Below are 15,429 nucleotides of genomic sequence, written 5' to 3' on the forward strand. Positions count from 1 at the left end.
TTGGAGTTTTCCATGTATTATCCTTTGTAAGACTGGATTTCTGGAAAGATACTGTGTAAATTATTTTCATGGAATATCTTGGTTTCTCCATCTAGTTATTTGAGGGTTTTGATTTTGTACAGTAGCCTGGACTGGCATTCGTGTTCTCTTAGGCTGTGTATGTCATCTACCCAGGAACTTCTGGCTTTCATAGACTCTGGTTAGAAATCTGCTATAATTCTGATAGGTCTGCCTTTGTATGTTACTTGACCTTTTTCCCTTACTGCTTTTAATATTCTTTTTTTTGTTTTATGCATTTGGTGTTTTGATTATTTTGTGATGGAAGGCATTTCTTTTCCGGTCCAATATATTTGAAGTTCTGTAGATTTCTTGTATGTTCATGGGCATCTCTTTCTTTCAGTTAGGGAAGTTTCCTTCTATAATTTTGTTGAAGATATTTATTGGGCCTTTAAGTTGGGAATTTTTACTCTCTTCTATACCTATTATCCTTAGGTTTTGTCTTCATAGTGTGTCCTGGTTTTCTTGAATGTTTTGGGTTAGCAGGTTTTTGCATTTTGAATTCTCATTCTCTGTTGTGTTAACGTTTTCTATGGTATCATCTGCCCTTGAGATTTTCTCTTTTACCCCTTTTATTCTGTTTGTGATGCTTGCATCCATGACTCCTGATTTCATTCCTAGGATTTCTTTCTCCAGAGTCTCTCTTTTTAATTTCTTTATTGTTTCTTCTTCCATTTTTAGATCCTGGATGGTTTTATTCAACTCCTTCACATGTTTAGTTGTGTTTTCCTATAATTCTCTAGGGGATTTTTTTTTTTGTCTTTCCTCTTTAAGGGGTTCTACCTGTTTACCTGTGCTCTTCTGTATTTCTTTAAGGGAGTTATTTATGTCTGTTCTAAAGTCCTCTATCATCATCATGAGATGTGATTTTCAATGCAAATTTTCCTTTTCCAGTGTGATGGGGTATCCAGGCCTTGCTGCGGTGGGAGAACTGGTTTCTAATGATGCCAAGCAGTCTTGGTTTCTGTTGCTTATGTTCTTGTGCTTGCCTCTTGCCATCTTGTTTTCTCTTCTGCTACTTGCTCTTGCTGTCTCGGACTGGAGCCTGTCCCTCCTGTAATCCTGGTTGTGTCAGAACGCCTCAGAGTCCAGTTGTTTCTGATTCTGTGATCCTGTGATCCTGAGATCCTGGATGTGTCAGAGCTCCTGGCAGTCAAATTCTATCTGGGATCCTCAATCCTGGTTGGCCAACCTCCTCAGATCCTATTGTGTCAGAGCTCCACGGAGTCAGGCTTTCTCAGGGTGTTGCAGGAGTGTGTGGGGAGCCAGAGCCCTGGGTTTGCTTTGAGCACAGGTGCAAGCTCGAAGGAACCTGTGCTTCTGGCTGGGTGGGGATTTTTTTCCTGGTTTTTGTGGGTGTCCCAGTAAAGACAGGTGTTGAGAAAGATGTGGCCTAAATTGTGATCTTGAGTGTGTCAGAACTCCCGTGATCCTGTTGTGTCCAGTCTCCTGGGAGTAGAGCTTCCTCTGTGACCCTGTGAACCTGTGATCCTTTGTGTTTCAGAGCACCTGGGAGTCGGGCTCCCTCTGGGTATGATAAGAATAGATGTGGAACCAGCGCCCCAGGTCTGTTCTGGGACCAGGTTCAGACAGGAAGGAACACGTGCCACTGGTTGGGCTGGGATTACTGCGTTCCTGGATCTTCGGGGACCCAGTTACTCTGGGTACTGGGGTATATGTTGTGGTCTCTCTGTGATCCTGGGTGTTTCATAGAACCTGGGAGTCAGGCTTTCTCTGGGAGTTGTAGGATTGGGTGCAGAGCCTGTGCCACAGGTCTGCTCTGGGAACAGGTTCAAATTTGAAGGAACCTGAGCCATTGACTGGGCGAGGTTTCCTTAGTCCCTGGATCCCCAGGGGACCCAATTACTCCAGGTGTTGGGGCAGGTCTCCTCATCTGTGATCCTGGTCTTGTTAGAGCACCTGGAAGTTCAGCTTCCTCTGGATGTTGTGGGAATGAGTGCAGAGCCAGAGCCCAAGGTCTGCTCAGGGCACTAGTCCAGATTGGAAGGAGGGGAATAACATTTGCGATGTGAATAAATACACTATCCAATTAAAAACAAATTGTTTTTACTATCCTTGGTCCACATGAAAGTGTGACTTGATTTTTCCATGTGTTTGAAGAATTGTGTTGAAATTTTGATGGGTTTTGTATTGAGTCTGTAGATTCTTGTGGTAGGATGCTCATTTTTACCATGGGAGAGGAGAAGGAGAAGGATAAAGGGAAACATGATCAGGTATAGGGGGATTAGACAGGAGAGAACCTTGAGGGCCAGCAGAATGAATGGAAATATGCAACTTTGGGGGCTGTGAGGTGCGGGGCTCTAGAATGTACCAGACACCTGGGAGGTGAGAGACTGTCAGGACTCAAAGAGAGGGACCATAGATTAAATGCCCAACAATGGGAAGAGGAAACTTGTAAAGTCCATTTTCAGTAGAAAAACAGGGCATCAGGTAGAGGCACGTGGTGGCCATCCCACAGTCAAAAACCCAGAGTTGTTCCTGTTTAAAAGAACTGCAGACATAAATATGGAGATGAGACAGAGGGAAGGGAAGTCCAATGACAAGCCCAACTTGGGATTTGTCTCAAGGGGAGGCTTCAAGGCCTGACATTATTGCTGGTGTTATGGCATGATTACAGACAGGAGCCTAGAATGGCTGTCCTCTGAGAGGCCCAACAAACAGCTAACTGAGACAAATAGTCCCAACTGAAGTCTGAGGACCCCTGTGGTGGAATTAGGAAAAGGATGGAAGAAGCTAAGGAGGAGGGTTACCTCATAGAAAGACCAACAGTCTCAACTAACCTGGACCTGAGATATCTCGGAAACTGAGATATCTTATAGCCAGGAATATAAGACCTGGTCAGAGGCCCCTGACACATACACAGCAAAGGACTGCCCTTTCTGGCCTTAACGGAAGAAGAGGTGCCTTACCCTTGAGAGACATGATGCCCCAGGTATTAGGGAGCTCTGGTGGCAGGGCACAGATATCCTCTTGGAGACAGGGGAAGGATGAATAGAATGAGGAAGTGTAGGAGGGAAAACCAGGAGGGAGGCAATGTCTGGATCTTAAAAATAAAAGTAATAAAAGAAATGATAAATTTAACCTAGTTTGTGTTGGTTACAATTGTTCTGTAACCTCCCACAGAATGTTAGGTTATGAATAAATGATAACAATTAACACTGTTATTTATAACACTGTTATTTATACTTCTCTACACTCTTTTTAACTCCCAATTCTGTCTCTTCCAGTAGCAAGCCACGTAAGTCATCAGTTTGTTGATTCAGAAGCCTGAAAGTAATTTATCTCTCCCTCCTTTGTCTTTACTCTAATAATGGAGAAATGGTTTGCAATTCTGCTCACCATGAATCTACCACTTCCTTCTTTTTCACTGATAGTGAGGATTCAACCCAACCCTTTCATCACTTACTTTAAGTAAATCAACCATTAAGATATTTAATATTATCTGTGAATATGATTAGGATATGGTGACCACATAATTGGTTCAAGGCGTGCCTTAATTGTAATTTTAGATGTGAATAGTATTTAGTAATCATTGACTAAAATAGTTAATTCCTTACAATCTGAATGGTCATCATCCAATTAACTAACAGGTTTTTTTCTTTTCTTTTTTTTATGATAGAGGTCTTCAGAAGAGGAAGGACATTTAACTCTATTCTCTTTAACCTATTCTCTCTCTCTCTCTCTCTCTCTCTCTCTCTCTCTCTCTCTCTCTCTCTCTTTCTGTGTGTGTGTGTGTCTGTTTGTCTCTTTTTGTGTCTGCCTCTGCCCTGTCTCTGTCTCTTTGTCTATGTTCCCCCTCATGTGTATCTTTCCTGCCATTTCTCTTCATCTTTTATTCCTCCGTGTATGTAAATTCAGGGGCCAATTATATCAAATATCTTGAAACAGTAATTTGTGTGTGCTTATATGTATTTTTATGTATGTGTAGTCTGTTTATATGGGTAAGCCTACTACAGTCCTCCTCTATCCTTATTCTTTTTCAATTTGGTATTTATGCATTGACCATAGCCATAAATCTAAATGGTATGTATTCACTTATCAATGGATATTATCTGCAAAATATAGGATATCCATGCTACATTCTACAGACCAAAGAAGGCTGGACAGGAAGGAGAACCCAAGCAAAGATGTCTGAGTCTCACTTGGAAGGAGGAATTGAATGGTAGTGTAAGGTAGAGGGAGGAAGGGAACTGAGGGGGAGAGGAATAGTTAGGAGATTAGGGATGAGTTCAAGGAGGGAAAGGTGAGATGGCCTGGTAGCCATCAGAATGAAGAGAGATCTGCAACTGACAGGGGAGGAAGATAGGGAGCATCTCCAGGAAGACATGGAGACCTGGAATAGAAGAGATGCCTAAGAATCAATGGGGGTGTCCCATTGGGGATATAAAGCCTGGGAAGGCTGCCTCCTGTAGTTGGGAAGGAACCCAATACAGTGACAAGGACACCAACCTACCCACAAATCTTTTGACCCAAAATGTATTCTGTCTACAAGAAATGCAGGGATTGGAGATGGAGCTGAGACTCAGGGAAGGGACAAACAATAACTTGTGCAAATCGAGACACAACCCTGACACTATTAATGATACTCTGTTGTAATTTCAGATAGGAGTCTAGCACGGTTGTCCTCTGAGAGGTTCCACTCACCAGCTGAGTAGACAGATGTAAACACCCACAGCCAAACGGAGGACGGAGATTGGGCACTCATATGGAAGAACAAGAGGAAGGATTGCAGGATTCAAAGGATTGAAATTACATAATGTAGGATGTCATACAGGTGAAGGCAGATACAAGACAGAACGAGGTCTGTCACTGGACTTGGATCAGAGGTTATTGTGTTATGTGTTCTTTCATATGGTGATTTAAGTTTAAGAAAGTTTGTGGCGATGGAGACACTGGGCCACTATGGAATTGAGATGTATATTCTGGCATGGTGGCAACCTGTCTTGGGAACTAAATAGGTAGAGAGATTGTTGCCAGGCTCAGAGAGAAGCCTTCGGCAGTGTGACATGGGATGGAGCAAAGCAGGTGAGATGCTTTGCTGACTGAGATGACGATATCTACCAGATGTCATGGGGCAATATGGTGCTGATCTAGTGCGGGCTAAAAGACAGCAATATATATATATATATATATATATATATATATATATATATATATATATATATAATTTTACAGCAAATTCCCTCTGTCCTGTTTCAACTTTGTCCTTGTCCCCAATCAAATAACCTGGATGCTTGGGGCTCTCAGAGATTAAACCACCAACCAAAGAGCATACACAGTGTGGAGCTAAGCCACTCTGGACATATGTAGAACATGTGCATCTCAGCCTTCTTGTGGATCCTAAACAACTGGAGGAGGGGCTGTCTCAAAAGCTGTTGCTTTATGTGCAATATGTTCTTATAGTTAGGCTGCCTTGTCTTGCCTCAGTTGGAGAGGAAGCACCTAGCCTCCTAGAGACTTGAAGATACCAGAGGGGCCCACCCACTCAGAGAAGAAAGGGAAGGGGAAGGGGTTAGGAATATGGAAGAGGTAAATGGAAGGGGCAGTGAGGCGTATGTAAACTGAATAAGTAATCAGTAAATAAAAAATATAAAAATTATATAAAGACAGCATAATAGAGGCAGAGACATGTTGATAGGGTCCTACCGGAATTTGACTCAAAATATGTTCTGCCTACAAGATGGAGAGGGACAAAGATGAAACAGGACAGAGGGAATGGCCAACCAATGACTATTCCAAATTGAGACACATTCTATGGGCATAAACCAATCCCTGACAATATTAATGGTACTCTGTTATGCTTGCAGACAGGAGCCTAGCAAAACTGTCTTCTCAGAGGCTCCACCTAGCAACCAATTGAAACAGGTGCAGAGACTCACAGACAAACATTAGATAGATCTCTTGTGGAAGAGTTAGAAGGACTGAGAAAACCAAAGGATATAGGGACTCCATAGGAAGATCAAGAGAGTCAAAGAGCCTTGACTCACGGTGACAAGGCAACCAACCAAAGAACAAGCATGGGCTGGATATAGGACCTGTGAAGCTTGATATTCATGTTGTTACCAGAAAAACTGGATCTTCTCTTGAATCTATTGCCTGCCTGTTAATCCTGTTCCCCAAACTGGGCTGCCTTGTATGGGCTGGCAGAGAGAGAATGCACCTAGTCCTGCGGTGACTTGATGTGCCAGGGTGGGGTGGAATGGGGGATGATCTGTGGGGCAAATCCCAGGGAGAACAAATATTTAAATATTGGTGTTTAAATAGAATAAATAATGAATTAATGAAACATGGGATTTAACAGAAAATAAACATTGCCATCCATGACCTGAACCTGAAAGATATGACCTTCTACTTTATAGAAACCTACAGCTTTAAGGCAGAAGTATGGGTGGTTGGATAGCTGTGTTATGAACAGGATTCCTATTGTGGTATATCCAGCCAACTCAAGAGATCATTCAAATTCCCTGTTTTCTATCAAAGCAGCAAATTTTCTTTTTAGCATTCTGTTGAGCTCAGTGCCTTAATGAGGCCCTTAAGGACATACTCCTGGGGATAATTGAGGTGATCTCACTCCTGTGAATGTAGGGGTTCAGTTTTCTAGGGTTATTTTAGCCATGGGACTTACCATGGGACTTACACGGGGCTTACATGTACTTCTGCAAGTCTTTTGTATGGTTTATTTCTTTGGTGGCCTTAATATTATATTTTCTCCTACATTATATTATATATCTCAACCCTGTAACTAGAAGCTTTGTTTGGTGACAAGAGATAGCCAGCTGGACCTCAGCCTCCCTTGAAGACTTCATTAGGATGGCCTTCATTTTGTCTTCTAGGAGATTTCTCATGCATTATATTCTAATACATTATATTGTATACATTATATTATGATTAAAATGTCCTTACCACTCTCCTCCTCAGCTTCTCCTTCCCTCCTGTCCTATCAGGATCCAGTCCTTTTTGTCTCTCATTGGGAATGAATAAGCTTCTAAGAGATAACAGTAAAACATAACAAATAAAATAAAGGAAGATAAAATCAATCACTCTGTTGTTGGACAACACAAACCAATGGGGGGAAAAGCCCAAAGAGAAGGCACAAGAATCAGAGACTCACCTCTTAACACACTCAGAAATCCCATATAAAATATTAAACTGAGTTCTATAACATTTATTCAGATGACTTGTTTTACACTCAGTTAAGCCCTGTGCTTAATGCCACAGCCCCTGTGAATTCATATCACCTTTGTTCAATTGGTTTAGTGGGCTTTGTTCTCCTGGTATTCTTTCTTCCCTCTGGCTCCTGTGATCCTCAGCCTCCTCTTTCATGGGGTACCATGGCTTTGAGTGGAAGTTAGAGGGGACATTCCATGTAGAGCTGTGTTTTCCAAATTCTTCTGTGTGTAATGTCTGGTTGAGGGTGGCTTCATTTGTTCGCATCAGCTACAGGAGGAAGCCTCTCTGCTGATGACTTTATAAGGCATGATCTATGAATATAGCAGAGCATCAATGTTATTTTATTTCTACTTTTATTTGGCCAGTAGTACTTAGTTTTACCCTAGTTGTCTGGGCTATGTAATCTCTGTTCTTTGTCATCCAAGCACTGTCAGGTAGGGGTTCCATGCCATGGAGTAGGCCTTAAATCAAACTAGGCATTTGTTGTCTACTCTCATAGCCTCTGTGCCACATGTTACTACAGTATAGTGCATTCATGATATATTGTATATCAGAGGTATTTTGTATAGGTTCTGCCCCAACCTACATGGCAGATGTGGAGGTTCTGCCCTGCATAGCATATGTCAGGTTCAGCCCATACCTGTATAGCAAGTGTTGCTGTATCAACTATTTTTGCTATCACAGAACTTGGTGGAATTTCCTTGCCTGAGTTTAGAGTTCCACTTTTAGAAGAGATACCTGTGCCAAGAAATGGAAGCCTATGTCATTGGCTGCCAACATAGGTAATTTATGTCATCAGTCATGTCTAAGGTTTGGGCTTATGGTTTTTGCCTCTGTAAGCCTGCTGCTTTGCAATAAAGCTGATCCTTGATCAGAACTTTGTATTGACTCCATTCTTCTCTTGTCCCTGTTGTTTGCTGCCCAGATCCCCATTTGAGTTATCTACAGTTGTGGGTCGACTACAGTTTTTGGCTGGGTTGGTGTATATATTTGTTTTTTGATAGACTGTAGAGTTCCTTCCCATACCAAAGGAACTAGAACATGGAAGAGAAAGTAACCAGCTCAAGCTGTCCATGTTCAATGAGTTGTATGGCTATGCTGTCAGTTTGTAAAGAGCAAATTATTGTCTTCACAACAACCTCAGTTGATTGGAAATGTCTATGGTAACCTATGGAAAAAAACTCAACTGGATATAACTCAGTCCTGACACTGGAAGCTTTTCTTGGTGACAAGAAATGGCCAGTTAGGTCTCAGTTTCCTGTATTATTGGGAGGCTTCATTAGGGCATCTTTCATTTTATATTTTAGGAGATTTCTACTACAACAAGTTATCATGCCAGTCCTCAAATACATATCACCTTTAGCTGAATTCCCCACATTCTTTTATTTAACCCTATCTTCCCCCTCTTTCCTTACTTATTCTTATTTTTCTGTCCTACACCCTGAGTCCATACATAAAATCTTTTGTACTTTCCCTTTTAAGGGAGACCCATACATACCACATAGACCCTTTCCCTATACTAAACCTCTCTTTTTCTATGGATTATAACTTGGTTATCATTTATTTAATGGCTGATATACACAGAGAGGAGAATACATACAGAGAAATTTCATAAGTTCCGATAGACCACATCACTCTAATATGTTCCTTTTATATTTTTAAAAAGATTTATTTTTTAATGTATATGAGAGTCTTGCATTTAAGGATGTATACTATATGTATGCCAGGTTACATTAGAAGGCAGAAAAATTTACTGAATTCCTTAAACCTATAATTTTAGATGGCTATGAACACAATGTGGGTTCATTGCCTCTTGGATTCATGCTGTTTCTGATTATTATAGAGTCATTAACATTAACATGGGGACATTCCTTGGAGGGATGTGAAAATATGTAGATTATAATACAAAGTAGCCTTATGCCCAAAGCTGCCATCAACACTCATGAAGGCCCACTTCAACTGACCCTGTCCCAGGGGCAGGAAACATGTTATTTTGCCCCCAGCAAGATAAATCAGGTCCTCTCCAAGAGTAGTATGTGCTCTTAAAAGCTAAGCCATCTTTCCAGTCCATCAGATTTCCTCTTAATTCTACTCTATATCCCCTTGTTATGTATCTCAAGTCTGACCTTCTTCTTTATGTTCTTTATGTTTCATTTAGTGTATGTGTAAGTGTGTGAGTGTGTGAGAGAGAGAGAAAAGAGAGGGAAAGAGAGAGAGAGAGAGAGAGAGAGAGAGAGAGAGAGAGAGAGAGAGAGAGTGTTTCTAAGAGCTCAACTTTATGAGTTGGTTCTTTCTATCTTATAGGTTTCTAGGATCAAAGTCCAATTAATAGGCACAGAGATATTACCTTTTCCCAGTAAGCCTCTGCTTCTTCATATTAATAATAATCATGTTGGGAACTTTATACCTACCTCTCCTGACAGTTTGCTCAAAGTCTTTAGTACTTAACACACATCCCAAAGTATTTGGCAAAATTAAGGTGAATCTGATTGCATGAGACTTTAGAACTTTGGTCACATTAACCCCAAATTATTGAACATAAAGGTTGGCCTCCCTATCAAACCTGAATCTGTAGGTCCAATGTCAGAGTGTTCAAATGCTTTCTGTATGAACCTAGGTACCTGAAAAATAAGTTAATGACCAGTAAGAACCATTAATGTATGTATCAACAAAGATTACCATCTCATTCCTTATATATTTGATGATACCTTATTGAGAAGACAGATAAAAGCTGTTAAAAACCAGCAGTGTCTTCCATAATGACAAATTCTTTCTGGAATATTGTGTCAGAACTTTGGAGTTATTTTACAGTTAGATACTTTATAACCATTGAGCCATTCGTTCCATGTAGGGATTTTTATTGAGTATTTATTGTATTTCTGAACCAAATAGATGCTACAGATCTGTTAATGAATGAAATAATTTTCATGGAATTCATACTTCAGTGGAGAGCACATTAGAAAAAAATGAACCTTTTAAAACATAGGGGAACACCCATAAAGAAGGGGAGAGGGGAGGGGGATGTTTGCCCGGAAACCGGGAAAGGGAATAACACTCGAAATGTATATAAGAAATACTCAAGTTAAAAAAAACATAGAATGTGGTAGGGAAGAATAAATGGATCTGATATGAGTCATGAAGGTAGCGCTGGCATTGTTTGGTGTTAACTTGGGTAGGCTAACAATAAAATCCCCATGGGACAAGTGGTAGTACAGCAGGAAACTAAGAAGGGGTTGAGAAGAGTATCTGGATTCTATTCTAAAGAAAGTTCAAAAAAATTAAAATAGGTGCAGCCTAAAACAATCATGTTTTCAATTATATGTTGAATATGTAATTTATCTTGTGAACATTACAAGTATGCACCATCAAGGAATGACATGCTTACCAATGGTGTAGTGACACAGATATCATGGAAACAAACAACAACTTCCTTATTGGATCTAAGTCTAATTCCACAATATAAAAAACACACCTAACACAACCTGTGCTCTACAGGTCATAAACCCTACAGAAGAACCTACCGCCATTATTTCCCTCAGTGGACACAGTGTCAGACCAATTTGCTATGACTTATTATCATACCCATACATTAGTACACCTTCAAGCCTTCATCATCATAGCTTCTTTTTATAGTAGATGGTATTTAACATTACTTGTCAACGTGCACAGAATTAGAGACCGTGGAAGACTCAGCACTAGATGGGATATCTTTATCACACTTCTTTCTTTCCAACCTAAAGATTGCTGTGGAGAGAGGGTGGGGAGATTTTAAGAGCCAGAGCTTGTGGATGACTACAGACAAAAATGTTTTCAGAACACAAAAGAATGAATGAAAATATTATTTTGTGTTAGGTGTGTTTGCACAAGATCAAACAAACAAAATCCTAGCACTGAGAGAAGACAAAGGTATGAGCTTCATAGGTAGCTGAGGAGTTTTGGGAAACTGGTATCTTCTAGGAGAAGGAAAAACAGTTTTTTAATAATGGTGTGGCCCCCTGGTAAGCCAACCATGCTTCAGTGGAAGCCTAAATACTTTGTATTAACAAATAGCACAAAATGAGTTTGATAGAAAAGGACAGTTGGGTATGTAGGAGACGAAGTTAAACTGAGAAGAGTTGAGAGGGGCTGAACACAGTTAATTATATTGTATCATTTTCTCAAAGACTCATCAAAACATACAAAAGAGAAACGCAATGAAAAGCAATTGCTATATATACTGGGAGTAAAAGGTGACCAAGTTAAGGAGAGTAACAAGAAGGTGAATAACCAAACCTCAGAGGACAGTTCAATTGGTTTTGTGTAACTGGCATTATATTAAGTTTTACAAAACAATATATTGTTCTGAGAAAACATATTCTTAGCAAGCTGTTTTTTCAGAGCACCCTTAATCTCATTACTCCTGAGGCTATAGATGAGGGGGTTCAACATGGGGATCACCACCATATAAAACACAGACACCACCTTGTTCTGGTCTGTGGAGTAGCTGGACTTGGGCATCACATAAATGAATGTGATGGTTCCATAGAACAGAGTGACTGCAGTGAGGTGGGAAGTGCAGGTAGAGAATGCTTTCTGTCGACCCTCAGTGGAACGCATCTTCAGGATGGTGATGAGGATATAGGTATAGGAAATGGCTATGATAAACACTGTGAGCATAGTAACTGAGGCAGCAGAAAATGAGGTAACAGCTACAGGAACACTGACATCAGAACAAGAAAGTTCTACTAACAGAGCAAAATCACAGTAAAAGTGATTGATTCTATTTGGTCCACAGAAGGACAAGGAAAAAAAGGAAAGGGTAAAGGAAGAGGCATTAAGAAATCCCCCTATATAAGATCCCACAACCAACTGGACACAGACTTGTGTGGACATTTTCGTTGAATAAAGCAGTGGGTTGCAGATTGCTACAAAACGATCATAAGCCATGGCAGCCAAAAGGAAGCATTCAAGACCCCCAAAGAAAGCAGCTGAGCCAAACTGTATAGAACATCCAAGATAGGAGATGGTATTTTGGTTTATAAGGAAGTTGACAAGCATATTGGGCGTGACAGAAGATGAGTAGCCTATGTCAGCAAAACCCAAGTGACTAAGAAAAAAGTACATGGGGTGATGGAGCTGGGGAGAGACTCTGATGAGAAGGATGGTGCTGAGGTTCCCAGACACAGTCACCAGGTAGATGCACAGGATGATGGTGAAGAGGATGACTCTAAGAACTTTATCATCTGTTAATCCCAATAAAATGAACTCTGTTACTGCAGTGTTGTTTCCATGCTTCAGGAGAGCCATGGGACAATGTAGTTGTTGCTAGATTAAGACTGTGATGGTAAATTACAAAATGGGATTTAGAAATAAGCACATAATTTCATTTAATACAGTCATGGAGAACAAGAGAAATTAATATATCATTCAATAATTGAATCAATTATGGATGTTTAGCTAGAATTTTCAATATTTGAACATTTATGTGCAATAATCATTCAAAATTACTTAAGATGAAGCACTATAACTGTGTGATAAAAATAATTTTAACTATGTTAATTTGTCATACATCATACTTAATAATCATTAACACTTAAGTTATGAGACTTAGCCTAGTGAGATGACTTCACAGATAAATATTCTTGCCACTGAGTCTGACAGCTGACAGCTGACAACTAGAGTTTGATTCCTGGAACCGTGATATAGGAATAACAAATTCCAGAATATTGTTCATTGTTTTCCACACATATGCCATGTTACCAGTAAAACTACCTCATTCAAATAAACAGATAAATAAATACAAAATAGTGTGAATCTTAAAAAGTAACAATATACTTATTGTAAATTTAACAAAAACCAAAATGTAAATGTATAGAATTATTTAATGAAGACTTAAGTAATTGCTAACTTTTATTTAATGCTTACTACATTAAAATGTAGCACAGGACTAAAAATTCTTTTTATGTTTTCCTATTTTTATTTCTATGACATAGCATTATCCTTTTCATCATTTTCATTTTACAGCAGAAAATTATTTTAAGTTGAGTAACACATGCACACACACACACAAACACACACATACACAGAGGAAGTAATCAATTGTTGAGGCTTCAGAGATTGCTCAGTAATAAATAGCATTTGGTTCACTTACAAGGAACCCACGTTTGATCCCAAAACCTATTTTGTTTCTCATAGCATTCTGTAATTCCAATTCTGGGGACCTATTGCTCTTTTCTGGTTTTCCCAGGCACCATGCATGTATGTGAGGCCATTTGTATATGCAGGCAACATTCACACATAGAGAATAAAAATATTAAATCTTTAAAAAGAGAAGTAGATATGAATACTAGGTGGATTAAACTCAGATTATTACTTTAGTAACCACACTAGAAATGAAGGGTAGTTGAGTCTCATACAAATTAGGGGCAACATCTTTGTGACAGTTCTGCTTTCTGATGGTTAATATATAAAGAAGTGCTTTGCTGCTAACACGAGTGACAAAGTCTATTGTTTCCATATAAAAGATTGTATCTTAATCAGCTTTTAAGAGGATGATAAATTTTCTATTTAGAACTGAGAAGCAGAAAAGACATCACTCTAAAATTGTAAATGGAACCTGTTGTTGCAAGATCATTAAATATTTTAAATATTTCAAAATAGATCATCACTCTAAAATACTTTAAAATATTAATATAATCATTTAGCACATTATTATTAATTTTTATTAAGACACACCATATTATTTTCCAACATCATCTATTTTATAACTGGAGTATGATGACATGAAGTCACATGATTTTCAAGAGAGGACACTATCACCCTCAAATTCTATATTTACATCTTCATTTGTAAACCTGTTAGCTTTTTGTTGAATGCTACATGTATATAATTTAAAGATTGTGTTGATCTCTGGTCTTATGGGCAGATAGATAAGTAAGAAATCTATGAAGTCTAGTTTTATATCTGATCATTCTAGATAATTTGCTAATTAAATCCAAGATTATTATTTAAAAATTTGCTTCCCTGCCTTTTTATGCAATTGCATAATTCCATATGACTTGCTTCTCCAACATAAGTTGTAAATATACTATATTTCAAAGAAAAATTTAACAGAATTCAAAATCATACCTTTTGAAATAAGGATTCATTTCAAATTAAGAAGTTCAAAATTACTATGTTTTTATACATGCACAGCTCTCTCTACTGTCATTGTCTGTGACTGCAAATAAGTACCTCCTGAGGCTCTGGATTTCAGTGTGAATTCAAATCATCAGGGATTATTGACTTTTTCCAATAAAGTACTGAGCAGTTGATTTCACACAAACACAATTAATTTTTAGTGAATCTGCCACTCTCAAGCAATCTCTTGTGTTTCTCTTCATGTGAATATTGGTGCAATTTCACTAGGTAATTTTGGAATATACATGATTAAAAATTATCCCAGGTAAATATTTATGTAAGTTTATGTTTGATTAAGAATAGTTCACATTAAAAGGTATTAATATGGGGTTGGGGATTTAGCTCAGTGGTAGAGCGCTTGCCTAGGAAGCGCAAGGCCCTGGGTTCGATCCCCAGCTCCGAAAAAAAAGAACCAAAAAAAAAAGGTATTAATATAATTCCTAAAATAGAATAGTTTTGTTTCATTCATTCATGTGCACCAATCTTTCAGTATCTTAGTGGTTGATGTGAAATACTCTAGTAGGTACTTTGTGACTATAGGGAGGGACAAGTTGCACAGTTGAATAATTACTTTAGGCACACATAATTTTCATAATCAAGATTATAAAATTGCATCATTACTTAGTACATGGCTGATAGAAAGAGGTATATGTAATTTGTATTAAGAATGAATATTTCATAGTTCTTGTCTCAAACGCACGACATCTGGTCTCAACTTTCATGCTACCATGGTGGATAGAAGGTGCAGTGATCTTCCATGTCAAGTGTCAGCTCAATTCTTGCTCAAATTCTACTTTTATTAAAGTATACACTATACCCTTGATATCACCCTGATAAAAGCAGTTGAACACTGCACCAGTCTATTTTCAAAGTATCTCTTGTCCATGCTGGCAAAGAAGAGGTAGGAGATGGATCATTACTGGAACTTCCCTGTTCTACTACCTTGGACTATGGAGCAGTGACTGACAGAACTCATTTAAAAGTGGTCCAATTCCAGCACTAGAAGCTTCTTTTGGTGATTAG

General features: G+C 38.9%; 1 protein-coding gene across 1 annotated transcript; it reads right to left on the reverse strand.

Annotated features, from left to right (window-relative positions):
• Positions 1–11,562: 11,562 nt before the first annotated feature.
• On the reverse strand, positions 11,563–12,534 carry LOC116894198 (olfactory receptor 502-like). The gene has a single exon (XM_032895910.1). The coding sequence runs from the start codon at positions 12,532–12,534 to the stop codon at positions 11,563–11,565; it is 972 nt and encodes a 323-aa protein (XP_032751801.1).
• Between the last annotated feature and the right edge of the window lie 2,895 nt (positions 12,535–15,429).

This window comes from Rattus rattus, chromosome 2, assembly GCF_011064425.1.
Source record: "Rattus rattus isolate New Zealand chromosome 2, Rrattus_CSIRO_v1, whole genome shotgun sequence".
NCBI classification, from domain to species: Eukaryota; Metazoa; Chordata; class Mammalia; order Rodentia; family Muridae; genus Rattus; species Rattus rattus.